A 17,296-nucleotide genomic window follows, 5' to 3' on the forward strand; every position below is an offset into this window, starting at 1 on the left:
CAAACAAAAAACCACCCACTGTAGTTTGGAGGGAGCTCCCAGGTTAAATGTTGAGTGAAACTCAAACCTCTGATCAAAAAACATGCATGCATGAAGTTACTGGCCACCGCTGGGGTAAGTAGGGAGCTGGGCTGGAGAAAAACATGTAGGGAGTGGCCCCATAGCACTGGCACCACGCTCACAAGTGTTCATTTGATTATTGTGCCTCATAACTTATTTAGACACTGCATATATTTTGTATGTATCACATACAACATACAAAAATTTAAATATATGTATTCACTTGCTTTCACAGTATTCATAGCAAATGAGTGTCTGAAGCATAGGACCAGAGCTGGCAGCTTGCACTGCTTCTGTTTTGCATAAGATATTTTTCCCAGCCCACTCAGCTCCATAAAGTTGTTTTGTATTTCACCACTTGCTCCATCTTATCTTAAAGTCGTGCATATTTTTCTTTTAAATGTTGGTTCTGGTCATGCCTGCGGGGTGTGGCAGAGAGCATCACTGTTGGGCCAACAGAAGCATGCTTGGGCCTAGCTCATGTCCCAGGCTCCTTTCATCGTATCTGCGTCCTGGGTCTTCTTGTTCCCATCGTAACTATTGCCCCTGCAATATGCAGGCTAACTCTCTTAGTCGTGTCTGACTCTTTGCGACCCTACAGACAGTAGCCTACCAGGCTCCTTTGTCCATGGGATTCTCCAGGCAAGAATACTGGAGTGGGTTGCCTTGCCCTCCTCTATGGATCTTCCCTGCCGAGGGATCAGATCCTCATCTCTTATGTCCCCTGCATTGGCAGGCAGGTTCTTTACCACTAACACCCAACTGTGGCCCCTCCCTCATCGCCCCACCCCCTGCCAGTAATTCCTGGGGAGCCTTTGCACAGGCAGGGGCATGCTGAGCACTCTACTCCAGCATGGGCACAACTGCTCTTCTCCTCTGAGAGGCCGCAGTCTACCCACCGGTGACAGGTCCTTAAGGAAATGGACCCTGTACCTGAGATCAGGATGGTGACCCTGGCCTGGGTGCAGAGTAGCCTGGAAGTGTCCTTCCTTGTGGTTACCCTGCCCTGTGCTGCAAGGGAAGCTCCAGGGCTTCGAGGGAAGGGATAGCTTGGCCTGGCTGCAGCTCCACTGGGCACTGGGTCAGTACTGTACAGACATCGGCACATCTTGGGGGTCTCTGGGAGAGGAGGGGATTCCTGCCTGTCCTGGAGATGAGGTATAGGCAATGGGAATTGTTTACTTGATCGGTCGTGTCCTACCCTTTGTGACCCTATGGACTGTAGCCTGCCAGGTTTCTCTGTCCATGGAATTTCCCAGACGAGAATATTGGAATAGGTTGCCATTTCCCTCTTCAGGGGATCTTCCCTACCCAGGAGTCGAACCCGTGTCTCTTGAATTGCAGGTGGATTCCTTACCACTGAGGCACCTGGAAAGGCCAGCCTTGAGAAAGGAGAATCCAACTTAGGTGTTGAGCTTGGAAAGCTGAAGGTGCCGCTCTCTTTTCTACTGTGTGAAACCTCTGCGTGGTTGGCAAGCTGTTGGCTTCTCCTTGCAGGAGGGGGCTTCTGGCTGAAAGGCTCCTCTGTAGGTCCCTGAGGGCAGCCCCCCTCTCTCCTTTAATTACTCCACGCCTGGTAGAGGGAATAGCTCAAAACAAGGGGCGTAAACAGAACATGAAACTGCAAACTCTCAGGACAATTATGCTGAGACCTGAACACTGAAAACAAGTCATTTCCAGCCCTTTGAGATCAAAGTCCTCTGAGGACTTGAGGAGCCACAGTCCAGGCAGAGGGGCCCCCAGCTTGTGGGTGGAAGGAGCAGAGGGGTGCCTGGGGGCTAGAGAGGGGCTGAGACCACCCAGAGGGTAGGCCAGGGGGCCTGTGTCCACCTGAGGAGGCACCCCTTCAGGTGACCCTGCCACAACCAGCTCCCCCACCCTTCGGAGCATCTCCCATTGAGCTGCCTCTTCTCTCAGCTCTACCTGGGGTGGAATAAGGAGGCCACTGAGCCGGTCTCTCAGGCTCAGGCTCACCTTGCCTGCTTCCTCTGCCTCTAGGAGGAGGGCTGCCTGCTTCCCTGGGTGCCTTCCTGCCTCCAAAAGCCCAGCTTCTTTTGTGTTGAAGACATCTTTTCTCTCCTCCAGCACAACCTGCCCATTGGCTCAGGTCTCTCCATCCCCAGCTCACACTCTTGCTACCTTATGCTCAGCCTAGCCCCTGTCTAGGATAAGCACCACTCTCCCGTGTCTGTAACCAGTTTCTGCCACAGCCTCCTTCTGAAGGGAGGGGACACTTACCAGCTGCCCTGCCCCTCCTGGGAGATGAGCCTCTCCCATCTCCCAGCCTTCATCCTCTCTCCCGGCACCCATCAGTGTCCTCTGGCTTCCTGCCCTCAGCCTTGACAGGAGGCTGTTCCCCAAGACCTGGGCCTGGCCATGTTTCCTCTCTCTGCAGCAGAGGTTCGCGGCCAGTAGGCGGTAGGGGCCCAACCCGCTGAAACTATTGATATCATGAGAACTGTATCCCAAGGGTTGGTTGGTTTGCTGAGTCAACTCACTGAATTAACCAACCACTAATGGTGGTTAGGAACACCTGTACTCAGCCAAACTTTGCCTCCATGCCCTTCCACTTATTCCCTGCGTGACTTTGTGCAGGTTAATTGAACATGCCATTTTCAGTTTTCTCATCTGTAAAATGGGATGATGATCCTTTAACAAACTTGAACACCAGGCTTTCCCAGCACGTTCATGGCCTCACCTCTCGGTGGGTTTGATTGGCACAGCTAAGGATCCACCCAGACTCTTCCTCAGACCCCAAGCTGAATCACTGCTGGGTGGGTGAGTGGGTGTCTCACAGGACCTCACCCTGACCCTGCACCTCCTTCCATTCTCTTTTGGTAAATGGCAATGCCATTGTCTGGAGCACAGCATCAGTATTTGTTAGTTTAGGTCAGAGTGTTACTAGGTCCAGCATTCCCTCCCTCTGAGCAGACCACAGCCTGTGGTCAAGCCACACTGCCACCCTTGTCTTTGCAGCACCACCTCCCATGTGGAAGGCCCTGCCCTGGCCCCTGCCAGACCAACACTGTTCATCTTTGCACATCCCAACTTGCCAGCCAAGTGACCTTGGACTGGTCCTATTTCCTGTCCTATATCCAGGACTATATCCTGATATAGTCCTATATCCTATTTCCTATCCAAGTGACCTTGGACTAGTCCTATATAACTCAGTTTCCTCATCCTTAAAGTGGAGATAACAGCGGTTCCTGTTTCATGAAGTTGTCACGAGCCCTAAGAAGTTAATAAATAATAAGCGCTTAGCAGGCAGTAAGCACTCAGTAGACGATGGTGATGATAGTGATCTTTCTCCTAAGTGGGCACAAGCCTTCCTGGACCTCACCCTTGCCTCTGCTGACCCTGTGCTTTTATGCCTTGGTGGTCCTCTCAGTGCAGCACCTGTTCTGTCTCCAAAATTAGTGGGGAAACTGCTAAGGCAAGGAATATTTTGTAACTCTCGATGTGTCATGAGAACTGTTTACCGAGAGTTGGTTGGTTTGCTGAATTTAACTCACTGAATTAACCAACCTTTAGTGGTGGTTCCGAACACCTACCCTAGGCCTCGCTTTGCCTCCGTAGTCTGCCGTTTATTCATTATGTGACTTCGTGCCAGTGAATTGAACCTGTCAGTTTCAGTTTTCTCATCTGTAAAATAGGATAATAATCCTGGCCGTACCTCTTAGGACTGTAGTGAGTTTTAATGGAGGGATGAGCTCAGAGGCTCAGCAAGTGTTAGCTGTTGTTAGTGGTAGTGGCTGCAGCTGGGATTTTGGATGAAGACGTGAACTTCGAAGGACAACAAAAATGAGAGCAGCAACCACCACAGAAAATAAAAGACAGTGTATTATGCCAGTAGGACACCCCCAAAAATCTCTTCTAACTGACAGTAATAAAGCATTCGTGAATAGTGTAGGCTGGGTTGTAAAGTGTTTGGGGAAAGCAGTTACAAAAAAGAACTATTTAACTCAAAAAAAAATCTGTTTTCCCAATATTCAAAATAGGCCTTGAGAGGGCTACCATTGAAATATTAATATATTTCCTTAACAAAGTCCTTTTTATGTAAAATCTGGATTGTAGCTTTATTTTTTTTTTCCAACAAATGTGAGTTTGGGTTTTGTTGTTGTTTTTACTTTTTCTGAGCTTGTGATTGACTTTATTGCTGTAGTAAAGTGGCATGATAGAGGCTGACTCTGAAAAAAGAGGGAGCATATTTTTTAAAGGGCTTCCTTAGAGGAGTTCGAGTTGAGTCACAGTGAATCCATCTTTGGCTCTTCAGCTGTGAGGCTAGTGAGGCTTCAGCTTCCTGGAGGGAAGGCAGGATTTCCCCATGGGTCTTACTCCTTTTATCAGTTGTGCTTCTGCAGGAAGGAAGGTCTTCCCTGGTGGTTCATTCACTCATGAGTCTGCCTGCAGTGCAGGAGACCCACATTCAACCCCTGGGTCGGGAAGATCCCCTGGAGAAGGAAATAGCAACCCACTCCTGTATTCTTGACTGGAGAATTCCACAGACAGAGGAGCCTGGTGGGCTACAGTCCTTGGGGTCACAAAGATTCAGACATGACTGAGTCAGTAACACTTTCACTTTCCTGCAGGAAAACCCTGGGCAGCTGGTTTCGTGCTGATGAAAGGCTCGCACCTGGGACTTGATTGATCTGGTCTGGGCGGGGCCTGGGCTCCTGCATAACTGCTGCAGGGATCCAAGGCCCACAGTCTGCAGAACACGGCCAGCTGAGCCTCATCTAGGTTCTTCTGGGGCTCCTTTGGAGGAGGGTTTAGGCAGGAACCAATCCCGTTTCTGGCGGTGAGTGGTGTGGCCAGCCCATGGCTGGCTGTTTGTACTGTGAAAACAGGCTTTGGCTCAGCCCAGAGCCCTGGATCAGGTAGCCACTCTTTTCAGGAGCCCAAAACTACACACCAAACCCAACTATTAGCCCGAATATTATTTCATTGATCAGTTCACAGAGCAAGGACCTCATGGAGGGTGACCACTCCCGGAACCTTCTTGACTTTAAACCTTGATGGTATCATCTCTTTATCACATGTTTCTGTTTCATTTGTTCTAAGCAAACATGAAGCCAATGGGCTACTACCTCAGTAACTCTTAGTCTGTGGCTCTCTCTACACCCCAGACTTGATTGGAAAGGGAAAGTCACCTACACCTGGTGGTTTACAGAGCTTCCCTGCAAATGAGGAGGTTTTTTGCTTGTCTGATTTAAATCTCAAAGCATTAGATTGTTTGCTTCTCAAGGGAAAGGCTGTTCTCAACATCTCTGTATCTTCAATGGTGCCCACTCCAGTGCTGGAGAGCAGAGTCATCACTCAGATCAGCTGCTGGATGAGCCTGGGCTTAGTGCCCCCCTTTCCTAGCCTCCCCACCCACTGAAGCCAGCTGGCCTTGCTTCTCTGCTTCCTGAATGTTCTTGCTTCTCCCAGCCTCCCCATGCTGAGGATGCTGTAGAGGAAAACTTCGGTTTGGTCTGATGCCAGTGGGGTAGTTTTGAGACTGTGTTCTCAGGAAAAATTGCTCCACATAAGAGCATGGTTGGTGGCAGTAGGGGCAGACTGGGCTTCCCAAAGTTGCAATGCCATGGGAACTTAATTTTCTCTCCTCCCATATTAGAGGGAGAGTAATGGGTGCAAGGGAGGTGGGCATTGTAATTTATATAGTACAGAGGCAAGAAAGTGCTCATACATGGATGGACAGGACCAGACTGTAGCCCAGGCTCTGGACGAGGGAGACCCTGAATCTGGTCCTAAAGTAAAAGTGAAAGTGTTAGTCCCTCAGTTGTGTCTTACTCTTTGCGACCCCACAGACTATAGCCTGCCAGGCTCCTCTGTCCATGGAATTCTCCAGGCAAGAATACTGGAGTGGGTTGCCATGCCTTGCAGGGGATCTTCCCAACCCAGGGATCAAACACACATCTCTTACATCTCCTGCATTGAGAGATGGGTTCTTTACCACTAACGCCACCTGGAAAGCCTCTTTTAAGTATTCTGTGTGTTACTTGCTCAGTCGTATCTGGCTCTTTGTGACCCTATAGACTGCAGCTTGCCAGGCTCCCCTGTCCATGGGATTCTCCAGGCAAGAATACTGGAATGGGTTGTCATTCTCTTCTCCAAAGGATCTTCATGACCCAGGGATCAAACCCAGGTCTCCTCCATTGCAGGCAGATTCTTTACCATCCGAGCCATCAGGGGAACCTGGTCCTAGGCAGCTACAAACACAGGAAGGAGGAACTAAGCCTTGTCCTTGGTCCTTGCTCTCTCCGGAAGCAGCTGTGGGCAGGGGGTGGGGCATAGGCTTGTGGGCATGGCCAGAGCTGGCTCCTACCAGGAGAGCATGTGCAGTGCCTGCTAGATGCCTGCCCCAGTATCTTCAGTTCAGACCTCTCATCCTTGCGATGTGGAATTCGGAGGAGGGACACAGAGAGTTCTTAGTAGAATGCAGGGGTGTGGACTGGGTTGCAGTAAGTGTGCCTGGTAGGGCAGCTTGAACAACCACCCGGAGCTCGAGAAGGGGGCGGGTCAGGCAGTAGGTGCCACCTGGGAAGTGGGGAGGGTTGCAGGAGGCAGAGGAATCTGAGGCCAGTGTGAGTCAAGTACGAGACCACTGCTAGGTTGCCCAGGGTGCAGTTTTAGGTTTACCTGTCTCCAGATGCTGAATCACTTTTAGCAAACAAGTCTACCCATTGCTCCCTGAGTCCTAAATGTCTGTCCTCGCAGATACGCAGTTGTGCTCAAAGCATCGCACCCCCCAAAACGCAGCCGTCAGAGAGCTTAAACTGAGGGTGGGTTGAGCCCAGTGTCTGCAGAACAGTCTTCGAATTTCTTGACTCACTGTGGGATATGTAGCCTGGAGTTTTCTTGTGAAAACAGAACTTAATTTCACTGCTGGTGCTTTTGGTCCATGAGGACCCTGAGGAAGGGCATATGATCTACCCAACTTCTTCGCAGACCAGCTCTTGGTGGTTGTTCAAGTCTACATTTAATCCAAGGCCTGCATTTCCACGGGTGAGTGTGCTGCTGATCGTAGGAAGCTGTCTTTGGACAAACGTGGATAATAGTTTGAGTGAATTAGCAAGTCTGGAGGGGAGAGTCCATCAGCAGAATGACAAATATAGGATCTTTAAAGACATCTGGTCAGCGATGCCGGAGCTTGTGATGGACTGAGTGATTAATAATGGAAAACCCTTAGTTCAGTGTTTCCGCCTTCCCTCGCCCACATCCCAGCCGGGGCCGGCCGTCTGCTCCAGCCTGCCAGAGACGTTTCCCGCTGAACAATGGAGGCACTCAGGCCCCCTCATCTTTGAGCTCTGTGAGCTTAAGGTTTGAGTTTTTCTTCAGTTTTATCTGTGTGCTCCCTAAATAACAACTCACTGGAAAGACTCACAATTCCCTTTCACATTTGGTAAAATTCCATTTCCCTGAAGGAGGGCGTCCAGGTGCCTCTGACCTCCAGCCTCTAGTTCACTGTCAGGAGCTTCCCTCCCACACCTAGAGCAGGGGAATACAGGGAGCCAGTGGATGGCCTTGTCCCCTAGTTCTCAGAACCCGTCTCTAATTCTGTGGTGGATTTTTCTCCAGGCTGAAGCAGCTAGACAAGCACAGCCAGGCCACGGCCCAGCAGCTGGTACAGCTCCTCAACAAGCAGAACCAGCTTCTGCTGGAGAGACAGAGCCTATCGGAAGAGGTGGGACATCTGAGATCCCAGGTACCGTGCATGGCACCTCACCCGCCGGAGAACACACTGGGGTGCACATGGTCTTTTCCTTATCCTTTTAAAAATTTTTATTTTTTTTTAATGGGAGGATAATTGTTTTACAATATTGCTTTGGTTTCTGCCATAAATCGGCATGAATTAACCATAAGTATACATATGTATACTGGGCTTCCCTGGTGGCTCGGATGGTAAAAAAAAAAAAAAAAATCTGTCTGCAATGCAAGAGACCTGGGTTCAATCCCTGGGTTGGAAGCTCCCCTGGAGAAGAGAATGGCTACCCACTCCAGTATTCTTGCCTGGAGAACTCCATGGACGGAGGAGCCTGGCAGGCTACAGTCCACAGGGTCGCAAAGGAGCTGGACACGATTGAGCGACTGACACTAACTACGCGTATGTCCCTTCCCTCTTGAACTGTCCTCCCACCTCCCACCCTTTCCCACACCTCTAGGTTGTTACAGAACCTCGGTTTGAGTTCCCCAAGTCACCCAGCTAATTTCCACTGGCTATCTCTTTTACATATGGTAGTGTATATGCTTCCTTGCTACTCTCTCCGTTCCTCTCTCCTGTGACAGAGCTGTGTCTTACTAGGTGGAAATTCCCAGGGGTCACATGGGTTAGCGAATAAGCTGGGAGGGAGACTCTGAAGACTCTTCTGGGCACAGTGAAGGGAAGTGTGGGCCCTGGACCTGTCCTTTTTCGGGAGCTAAAGTTTGCACAGGAGAGCAGACCCACGGTGAAGCACCGAGCCACACAGGGCAGCAGCGTGAGGGCAGGAGGTGGGAGGGTGGGGCAGGCTGCAGTGGTCAGGAGCCTTTCTGGAGGAGGCTGGCTTTGAACTGCCCCTGGAGGGTGTGTGTAGTTTCAACTGGTGCAGGAAAGGCATGCTCCCAATTAGGGGAGTCCTTGTGAACAGAATGTAGGAGTCTTGTTTTAAAACAGCTGATTGGTAATTGAGCTAATGTCTGGAGTGCTTGCAGAGGGTGTGGAAATGTTACATAGATAACACACATTAACTCCCTCTATCCTTGAACATGCCTGCAAGATTAATTATTGTCTCTGTCTTACAGATAGGGAAACTGAGACTCAGACAAACGCATACAGCTAGCAAGTAGGGACAGTGAAAACGGAGCTGAAGTCTGACTCCATGATCCAGACTTTCCCTGTTCAGGTTAGGTCTGTGGCCAGCAGCAGGGGCAATGGAGTTGGAGGATGGAATAAAACCGTCTTTTCCCACATTGCTTCTCTTCTTGTCTAAGAGGCTGGGCTTTTTACCCCATTGAGTAGTCAGTTGGGATGAGGAGGTGGTCCACAGGCTGGCCGAGGCCTCAGCCTCTGATCAGGAGTGTGCTGGGGTGCTCCACGACTGCCTGGGGGATGCCAGGCAGCAAGTGCTCAGAATGATTAATGCGAAAATGCATCTGGAAGTGAAAAGGATGAGAAGTCATCTCACTCTATTTCCAAAATGACCGTGAGCCCAAATACCCTTTCTGGGTATTACCTTACCCTTACTATACCCCTTCTGGGCAGGGTATTGAGGAGCCACTGTCCTCTGAGTGATTTTTCCCACTCAGCCCACCAGACCCCTCTGCAGAGTCCTCAGTGAGTGGTTCCACAGAGTGAGTGAGCACCTCCAGGAACCAGTCACTGAGCTCAGGCCCTGGGCTGGAGACACACCTGCACTGTCTGCTCCCAAGAGGCTGTTCTACACGCCCTACAGTCACACAGTCATCCAGAAACATGGGTCCCAGGGCCTCTCCCCACGCACACCAGACAGCATCTCTGGGAACAGGGCTCAGGAATCTGCATCTTAACAAGCTGTTTGGATAATTCTGGAAGACACTAGAGATTGAGAGCCTCTGAAAGTGATGGGAGGCAGAAAGAATAGAGAACGAGTCCAGAGTGCATCCCTGTCACTAGGGACTGGACAAGTTGAAGTCTCTTCTAAGCCTCAGTGTCCACCTCTGCATACCAGCCTAACTCAAAGGGACACTGGAAAGCCAATGAGGGCGGCTGTGAGGTGCGTGGCAGGCTCTCTGGCGGATTGCAGGCAAAGAAATGTCAGGGGTTTTCTTTTCCTCTCTCTTTCTCAAACTGGAGAAGGTCCCGGGAGAAGCACAGGTCGGACAGAGAGCCTGTGGACTCCTGTCAGCCCGCTCCCCCGACGTGCCCAGGTACCTCATCCTGCGCTGTGTGGCCCGACCACAACCAGAACTCAGCTTTCTGGGCAGGTCCTCACGGTGGGGTCGGGGGAGTGCTGGGTGGCCCTCAAAGGAGCGGGGGGGCCTGGGTGGTGCCAGCCAAAGGTTGGGGCCATCAGGCCTCCAGGCAGCTGGAGAAACTCAGGGCATGAGTGGAGCTCCTGGCCTCTGAGAGCCGAGAAGGACTTCAGAATGTGGGCTGTGGAGAGTCTCGCACACAAGCTCCAAGCATGTGGCAGCCTCCTCTCCACTCTGGGCCAGATCGTTATCCTCTGGGGTTTGCCTTTTAACTCCCCATCTGCCTACCTTATAGTCCACTTAGAACTTAACACGGATCATCGATGCTTAGAAATCTCATCCAGGGCTTTAAAAAAACCCAATAATTGCCAAATGGATTGTGAAATTTTTGTAAATTGCATTTTAAAAAAAGAAAAAAAGATAAATTCTTCAAAATTCTTCAGAAAAATCAGCAAAGCTTTTTTTTCTCCCTTTGCCTGAAGCAACAGAAATGATTTGACATCCTATGCTATCTGATACTAGCCCATCTGGCTCATCTGTAAAGGGATCTTTCAGATTCAGATATTACATTTGGAGTTATTTTAATGTGGGCATGACAAAGGAAATTTGGTCAAGAAAATCCTGGCTTTCAGTAGCAAGTCCTAGTGTTCAAAGATGAGGCAGAAGCCCAGGCAGGTTTCTACTCTCTAAATCAAAGCCCACCCTTTGTACCCGAGTGTGGTGTTTAGACCTATTTTTGCCCCAAAATGAACTTGAACTGTTGCATTTAGCTTCCGATGAGGCCTTGAGGATGCTGTTTGTCCACAGCAGGTATTCAGAGGGTGCCTGCTGCCTCCTGAGGGTTCTGGAGTGACCAGACACACCAAGTCCACACCTACCTTTCTCCCAGAGAGAGTCCTCTGGTTTATCTCTGGTTCCAGGGTGGTTTAGCTAAAGGCTTCCATTTTCCCAGCCTGGATGAATTAAGCACGATAACTTAATTTTGCACGTCAGCCTCTAAAAATCTCTATCCATTGAATTCTCACTAGAGAATGGATATTTTCTGGCCTGGGCAGCTGCTCTAAAGCTGAGTCACATCCCTCCAATTTGCTCCTATGCCTCAGTCCTGTGCCGAAGCAGATGACAAGTTCGGGTTGGCCTGTGGCCTCCGACAGGAAACATCTAGCCTGTTCAGAAGGCTTTATTATTCTGAATTGTTTCTGCTGAACTTCTGAAAGATGCACAACAACATGCCTGGCCGATGGTCACAGTCCTAACTGCGGCTGTGACGTTTTCTGGCCGTGAGAGCTCCTATCTCCCTTGAAGCGCTGCTGGCCTGTGGTGGCCGGTCCAGCGAGAGCTGGGCCAGCCCTGGGTCCTACCCAGTGGACATGGCTCAGTCTGCTGACCGCCAAGTTCAAGGCTGCTTTTCTGACTTGTTCTCAGTTTAGGACTGATGAAAAACAAGGGCTTTATGAATCTCCTGCTTCCCTCTTGGAGAAAAAACTTCTGGAAAAGTAGCTTTTAAAACATCATGAAATGCTATGTTAGTTCTTCGGGAGAAATAAGAGATGTGAAAACACTAACCCAGCTTTACACTGCAAACACAATTCTCCTCTGTTCTTTTCAGGGACCAGTAGAGGACTGGCTCTGTGGTAGTGCCTGTGGTTGGTGGGGGTCATGGGGGTGTCTAGTATTTGGAACTTGGGTCCCAGAGGAGTTTTGGTAAGGGCTGACAGCTGGGAGCCGGGTCAGAGGTCTGTGACCCAGGGCCTGGGGCTCTAACATCTGGCCAGGAAGGGTGGCTCCAGCTGGTAAGGAAATTAGAGTCTTTTCTTGGGGAGAATGGCATCTGAGAGATGGGAGAGGATGGAAATTATCTGTCCACTTAGAGGATGTCATTTATACCAAGATTATTTTATTTGTATATTTCTCTGGTGCTGGATATGGTTTCAGCTGATTTGCATTCTCTGATAGCTCTGTCCCAACAGACTGCTTGACTCCATTCTCAGTGTTCAGTCTGGGAGGGATGTCTTTATAGTCCCTTTAGAAGCGTCACTTACACAGTTTAGAAAACAGCATCTGAAGCTGACTGATGGGTGATTAATCAGTTGGCCCTATGACTTTTGAGCATTTTTGGCAGTGAATTCACTTTCTAATTTGATTTAAACTTGTGTATGGATCCAGCAGACATATGTGATTATATTCAAAATCACGGACATTATCTCGCTACACCAAAGGATTCATAAAGAGAGCTGAAAACAAGCACAAGAAACAAAGCAACAGCTGACAAAGGAAGGAAAGGCCCATTTGTGACCTGAAGGAAAGGGCGGGGGAAGCCTTCAGAAACGTGAGCTCCAGGGAGCTCGGCTCAGCTCCCTTGAGTGCCTGCAAACCAAGCTGTAGGGGCAGCCAGCAGAGGCTTGGAGGTGTCCACAGAGTCTGTGGTGGGCCTTCCTTGAGCCCGGGGGGGCTTCACCCAGTTAAGTCAGCACTTTCAGGAAGCTAGCTACCTGCAGGACAGATGGTGCTTGATAGAACAGCAAATACACTGAATAAAATAAATTAAAAAGCCTCCTCCTGAACCAAGATTTTTTTGGAAAGAATTCTAAATAGATGAAAACAAACAATTTGATTTCAACCAAATTGTTGTTTTTTTGTTTTTATCCTGATTTTCACCCGAATTGTCAGTCTCAAAAATAAACACTGATACATTCCCAGAAAATATTTTTCAAATAAAAACTGACTCTGTTAAAGTTTGCCCTGATTCTTTCAAAACTGTGTACAAGACACTGTCAACCGAAGTGACTTGCATATTTTTTTAAATAAACTTGAACATATGCAGCTAAAATGTCATTAACTCCCTGCTGCCTGAGTGTTGTAGAAGAATGACGTAAGACCCCCTGGTGCCACATTTCTAACATAGGGGTCTTGTGACCCTCAGGGAAGCTTCCTCAAGCAACTCAAATAGCATAGTTTAACTTTTTCTTTTTTTCAACTGAAGGCCCTGTGTGTAATTAATATTGAAAAGTGCATACAGCTTTATTGAAGCCAAACTTGCTCTTCTGCTAACAGTTCACTTTGTCCAAGAGTGAATAATTTCAGAATAAGACTTATGGAAGAAAAATACATTGAATTTAACATTGCTTCAGATACATTTGCTCCACTTATTGCTTCCCGAGTCAGACATTACATTTTGCAATATAAATTCACAATCAAGATTTTAAAGGGAGCTAAATATTTTAATCCAATTAGACAAGTGAACAAAACACTGAATATTACATGTAGTGTAGATAAGTGGTTCTTGCCTTTAAAAGACTGTAATTCCGTCACATTACAACCCCAAATGTCAATGTTGTCTTTATTTTTAACGCTTTCAAACATGAGGCAGCCAGAGGCTCCACTCTCTGCTGTTGGTGACACTGTCTGTCCTTTGGGAAATTCTTAAAAGTCTATTTACCATGGAAACACGGTTCGTACAAAACACAGACCCCTGCCCATGTGCAGGGGAAGTTCCTCGTGACTCATGGGATTCAAGAAAGCTGGAAGATGACAAAGTCAGGATCCCGTGGACTGTGGCAGGATCCGTCACACGTGTTGGAGTGTGCTCTGGGGAAGAGACGGTGAGCAGATGCCAGCCACTGGCTAGTGGGTCCTCCCACCTGACCACTCCTGTCTGTGCCTGGGATCCCGTGTCTTCCCTCCATGTCTCAAGTCCCAAGTCCACATCGAGGTGCTGTTTTCCAGGAAGCTAAGGAATCACTGTCTTCACCTTCTTTCTGCAAGAAAGTCTGTCCTGCCTCTACCGGTGCCATCTTCTAGCTTCTCCAGTTCTTTTCCTATGTTGGAGCCCACAGGCAGCAAACCCAGGCCCCAGAGTTCAGGGAGAATGAAGCTTGAACTCTGACTGCCACAGAGCTTTCATTGTCTGGGGCCCAGCCGGGCAGCCATGGGGGAAGAATAAAATGATGGTCTGCGGCGACCTTGCTGTGAACTCCTGCCCATCTGGCAGCTGCGCCAGCCGGAGGGGAAGGCAGTTCAGCCAGAGCTTCGGTGACTTGTGCAGGGCAGAGGCAGGCCCGTCTTAACCTGGAGTCTGCAACCGTGAGCCCTGTGTTGGCAGAGAACTGCCTTCTAACAGGTCAGTGGTCACGTCCGAGCTGCGTTTCCACAGAGTTCCACAGAAGGACCGGGGAGGGACAAGTTAATGACCATCCATAAGGTCACGTGGCTTATATAGTCCAGGTTGCCTGATATATTTGACTGCTGCTTAATCCCACAAACACCAAACTTGGTGGCTCTTTCATTAAGTTGGTTGGAATAGCATTAAAAAGAGCCTGGACTTTGAGGTCAAATTGCCTGCATTCAAGTCTCAGTTCTGGACCACTTCAGTTAAGTTTTTAGCTTCCACATCAGTCCATCAGTCAATTTCTGGTTAAAAAAAAAAAAAATCAGTAATAGAACCAGCTTCCTTTAAAAAGGGAGCTCTCTGCATTACCAGAGCCCAAAAGAGAGCACCTACCAGGGTGGCACTGAGGTCACTGTATGCTTGAAAATGCCACTTAGAGAAATCATTTAAAATCTTTCTGCACAGGTGGAAAAATCAGGCCCAGAGAGGTGGAGTGAGTAGAGCTGGGAAATGAATGGGCAGGAGAACAAACTTCCAGAGACTGGTGTTCATTCCCTGGGCCTTGGGCTGCATGCAAGGGGGGAGATGGAGGTCTTCTCTCCCAGGCAGCGGCCTGGAGCTCAACCCTAGCTGAGCAGCTACAGAGCTGTGGCCTGGCTCCCAAAGTGGGGGCAGCACAAGGCAGGTACTGGAGGCTTCCCTGGAGCTCTGTCAACTGAGGCCGAGCTCTGAAATACCCCACATGGAGGCTGGGGGAGGGATTCTGTCCTCTTGAGTTAAAAATAGATGCTTTTCTGCCCAGAGGCCTGAGGAACAGGTTCATTTTTTTTTTTTTTTTTTAATCCTGGTCAAACAGAGACCGAAGATGTACACATGAGCAAAGGAGGGAGCCAGAAGGGGAGATATTCCACTTGGAGGGGCTGCTAAGAGGCCACATGGAGACGCGTAGAGACAGATGGAAACATGGGGCAGGCCGAGCTCTGAGCATCCCTGTGAGGCCTCGCTGGTGCTGCAGCATCCCTGAGCCACAGGCTTGGGAGAAAAACAGAGAAGGCTGGGTTGGACCCCAGGTGTGGGTGTTGATTGGGAAACAGTTCAGATCACCCAGAGAGACTCATTTTTTAAACTCTGAATTAAGTTAAACTTCAGTAAAAAATTAGTCTCACAAGTCAGGGTTTGTGGAGAGAAGGCTCCGTTAGTGTTTAAAAAGAACAATGAGTCAGTGATACTGGCTTGCGGTTGGGGGGCATTTATGTCATCCGTGGACAACCCTTCAGAGGAGCAGCTGCCAGGGGGCTGTCAGCCCTCTGCCCTCTAGGGGGCAGCCATCAACAACTGCAGGTGTGGCCGCAGCACCCCCGGGCCACGGCAAGGGGCCCTGGCGACAAGTCTGAAGGCACAGTGATGGGAAGAGGGTGGCTGAGAGCCCCAGCCACAGTTCACGCTGGCTGTGTCCCACTGGAACACACAGCCAGACCATGACCACTGTGGTGTGGATGATGAGCCCCCTTTCTGGAACTAGGCACGGCTGACGCCCTAAGTGATGGCAGATGAGTAGATGTTGGTAGTGTAGTGTTAGTCGCTCAGTCGTATCCAACTCTTTGTGACCCCACGGACTGTAGGGCTCCTCTGTCCACAGGGATTCTCCAGGCAAGAATACTGGAGTGGGTTGCCATTTCCTTCTCCAGGGGATCTTCCCAACCCAGGGATCAAACCTGGGTCTCTTGCATTGCAGGCAGATGCTTTTACCACCTGAGCCAAGCAGGGAGGAGCCAGATGTTGGCAGTAACTAAAGCTTCTCTCTCTCTGGACATGCTCACGGTTAGGGCGAAGAACCAAGAAACATTCTTTACTAAAGATCCAGCCATCTGAGGGTGACACCAAGAGCTGGTTAGCAGGAAGACAATGACATTACAGGGTAAATTATTCATTCAGTCATATTTGCCGAGTGCTCGTGATGTATCAGGCAGTGAACAGGAAGTTCTGTGACATGAAAGTGGGGAGGGGTACAGGGCTTTGCAAAACCAAATGAAAGAGGAAACCTTTGATTGCTCCCAGGAATCTCAGGTTGACCCCTGCAGGAGCACTAGTAGGAATGGGCCGGGTGACGGGTCAGTTCCTGGCGGGAACTGAAGAGACTCATGTGAGAAACACCTGTTTCCTGGAACCTGGGTTTAAAACAATTCTGCAGCATGGTTCCCTTCTACTTAAGGTCTTTACTGTCCGGTGTTGTTCACATTATAGGTGTTGTGTTTTCTACCTCAAGTTTGAAAATTTTTTTTGAAATGTGTCTGTTGTGGTTTATACTTATCCTTGTAGTCAAAGATGTCCTTGAATCTCTAAAGTTAGAAAGTAAGCCACCCTCTCCAGAGCACATGGTGGGCAGGCAGTCTGCCTAGCTAGGGGACAGGTGAGCAATTCAAGCCCATTACTCGCTGATCATTTCCGTCAGGACCAGAGGACCAGTTGGCTTATGGAGATCACGTGTTTGATGCAAACAGGCACTTTCTGCAGTGGCAGGGCTTTGGGGCTCCCTGGCCTCCCTGTGGCACTTCAGGAGCCCTGTGTGCACCACAGAAGAGGGCCCATCCACCTCCCCAGCCCCCAGAGAGCCACATACAGACCCCACGTACTTCCTCACCATCCCTGGGGCCTCCCGCTGTGTGTGGTTGGGGGTGCACACCTGACGCTCTAATCACTGTGTCAAAACTTATGAAACTTGAGCATTAGACCTGCTCCTTAAAGAAGCATGAGTGTCTCACACTGGGAAATCTACTTGACAAGTGAACACTTTCTCATTTTTTTTAAAAAAGGCAACTGATTATTTTTCGTATTTTTCTTGTGCAAACTGATCTTGGTTTCACTCACTGTCCTATCTTGGAAATCCTCCACAAGTAATAGTTGCTTAAGCTGGGTAGACAGGAGCCCTGTCCAGCACAGGCAATCTTTGTTGGGGAGTGTAGAGCCGACTTGCTTCTCTTGGAGATGACTCTCACCCAGCCACACAGAGACTAGATGGGCCCAGATCCCTGCATTACCTTCCCATTTGTCTCTTGAAGTGAAAGCTGGGATTCAGTAGTTATCATCTTAGCCCTCTATCTAGTCCCCGTCATCCTGGTGACTTCACGCTCCTAGAGGGCAAGTCATCTTCCCACACAACGCATACATGTCTTGTGCGATGTTAAGTATCTCCAG

The 17,296-nt window shown here is 49.4% G+C and overlaps 1 protein-coding gene across 3 annotated transcripts in view; it reads left to right on the plus strand.

Annotated features, from left to right (window-relative positions):
- SDCCAG8 (SHH signaling and ciliogenesis regulator SDCCAG8) overlaps positions 1 to 17,296 on the plus strand; it is a 245,522-nt gene that overhangs the window by 227,211 nt on the left and 1,015 nt on the right. For 2 of the 3 annotated variants that reach the window (XM_040263591.1, XM_040263594.1), the window contains one exon: positions 7,642 to 7,768. In XM_040263591.1, coding sequence (XP_040119525.1) covers positions 7,642 to 7,768 — 127 coding nt within the window. The remainder of the gene's footprint in view (positions 1 to 7,641; positions 7,769 to 17,296) is intronic. The other variant, XM_040263592.1, reaches the window with a different exon arrangement.

This window comes from Oryx dammah, unplaced genomic scaffold (assembly GCF_014754425.2).
Source record: "Oryx dammah isolate SB20612 unplaced genomic scaffold, SCBI_Odam_1.1 HiC_scaffold_21, whole genome shotgun sequence".
NCBI classification, from domain to species: domain Eukaryota; kingdom Metazoa; phylum Chordata; class Mammalia; order Artiodactyla; family Bovidae; genus Oryx; species Oryx dammah.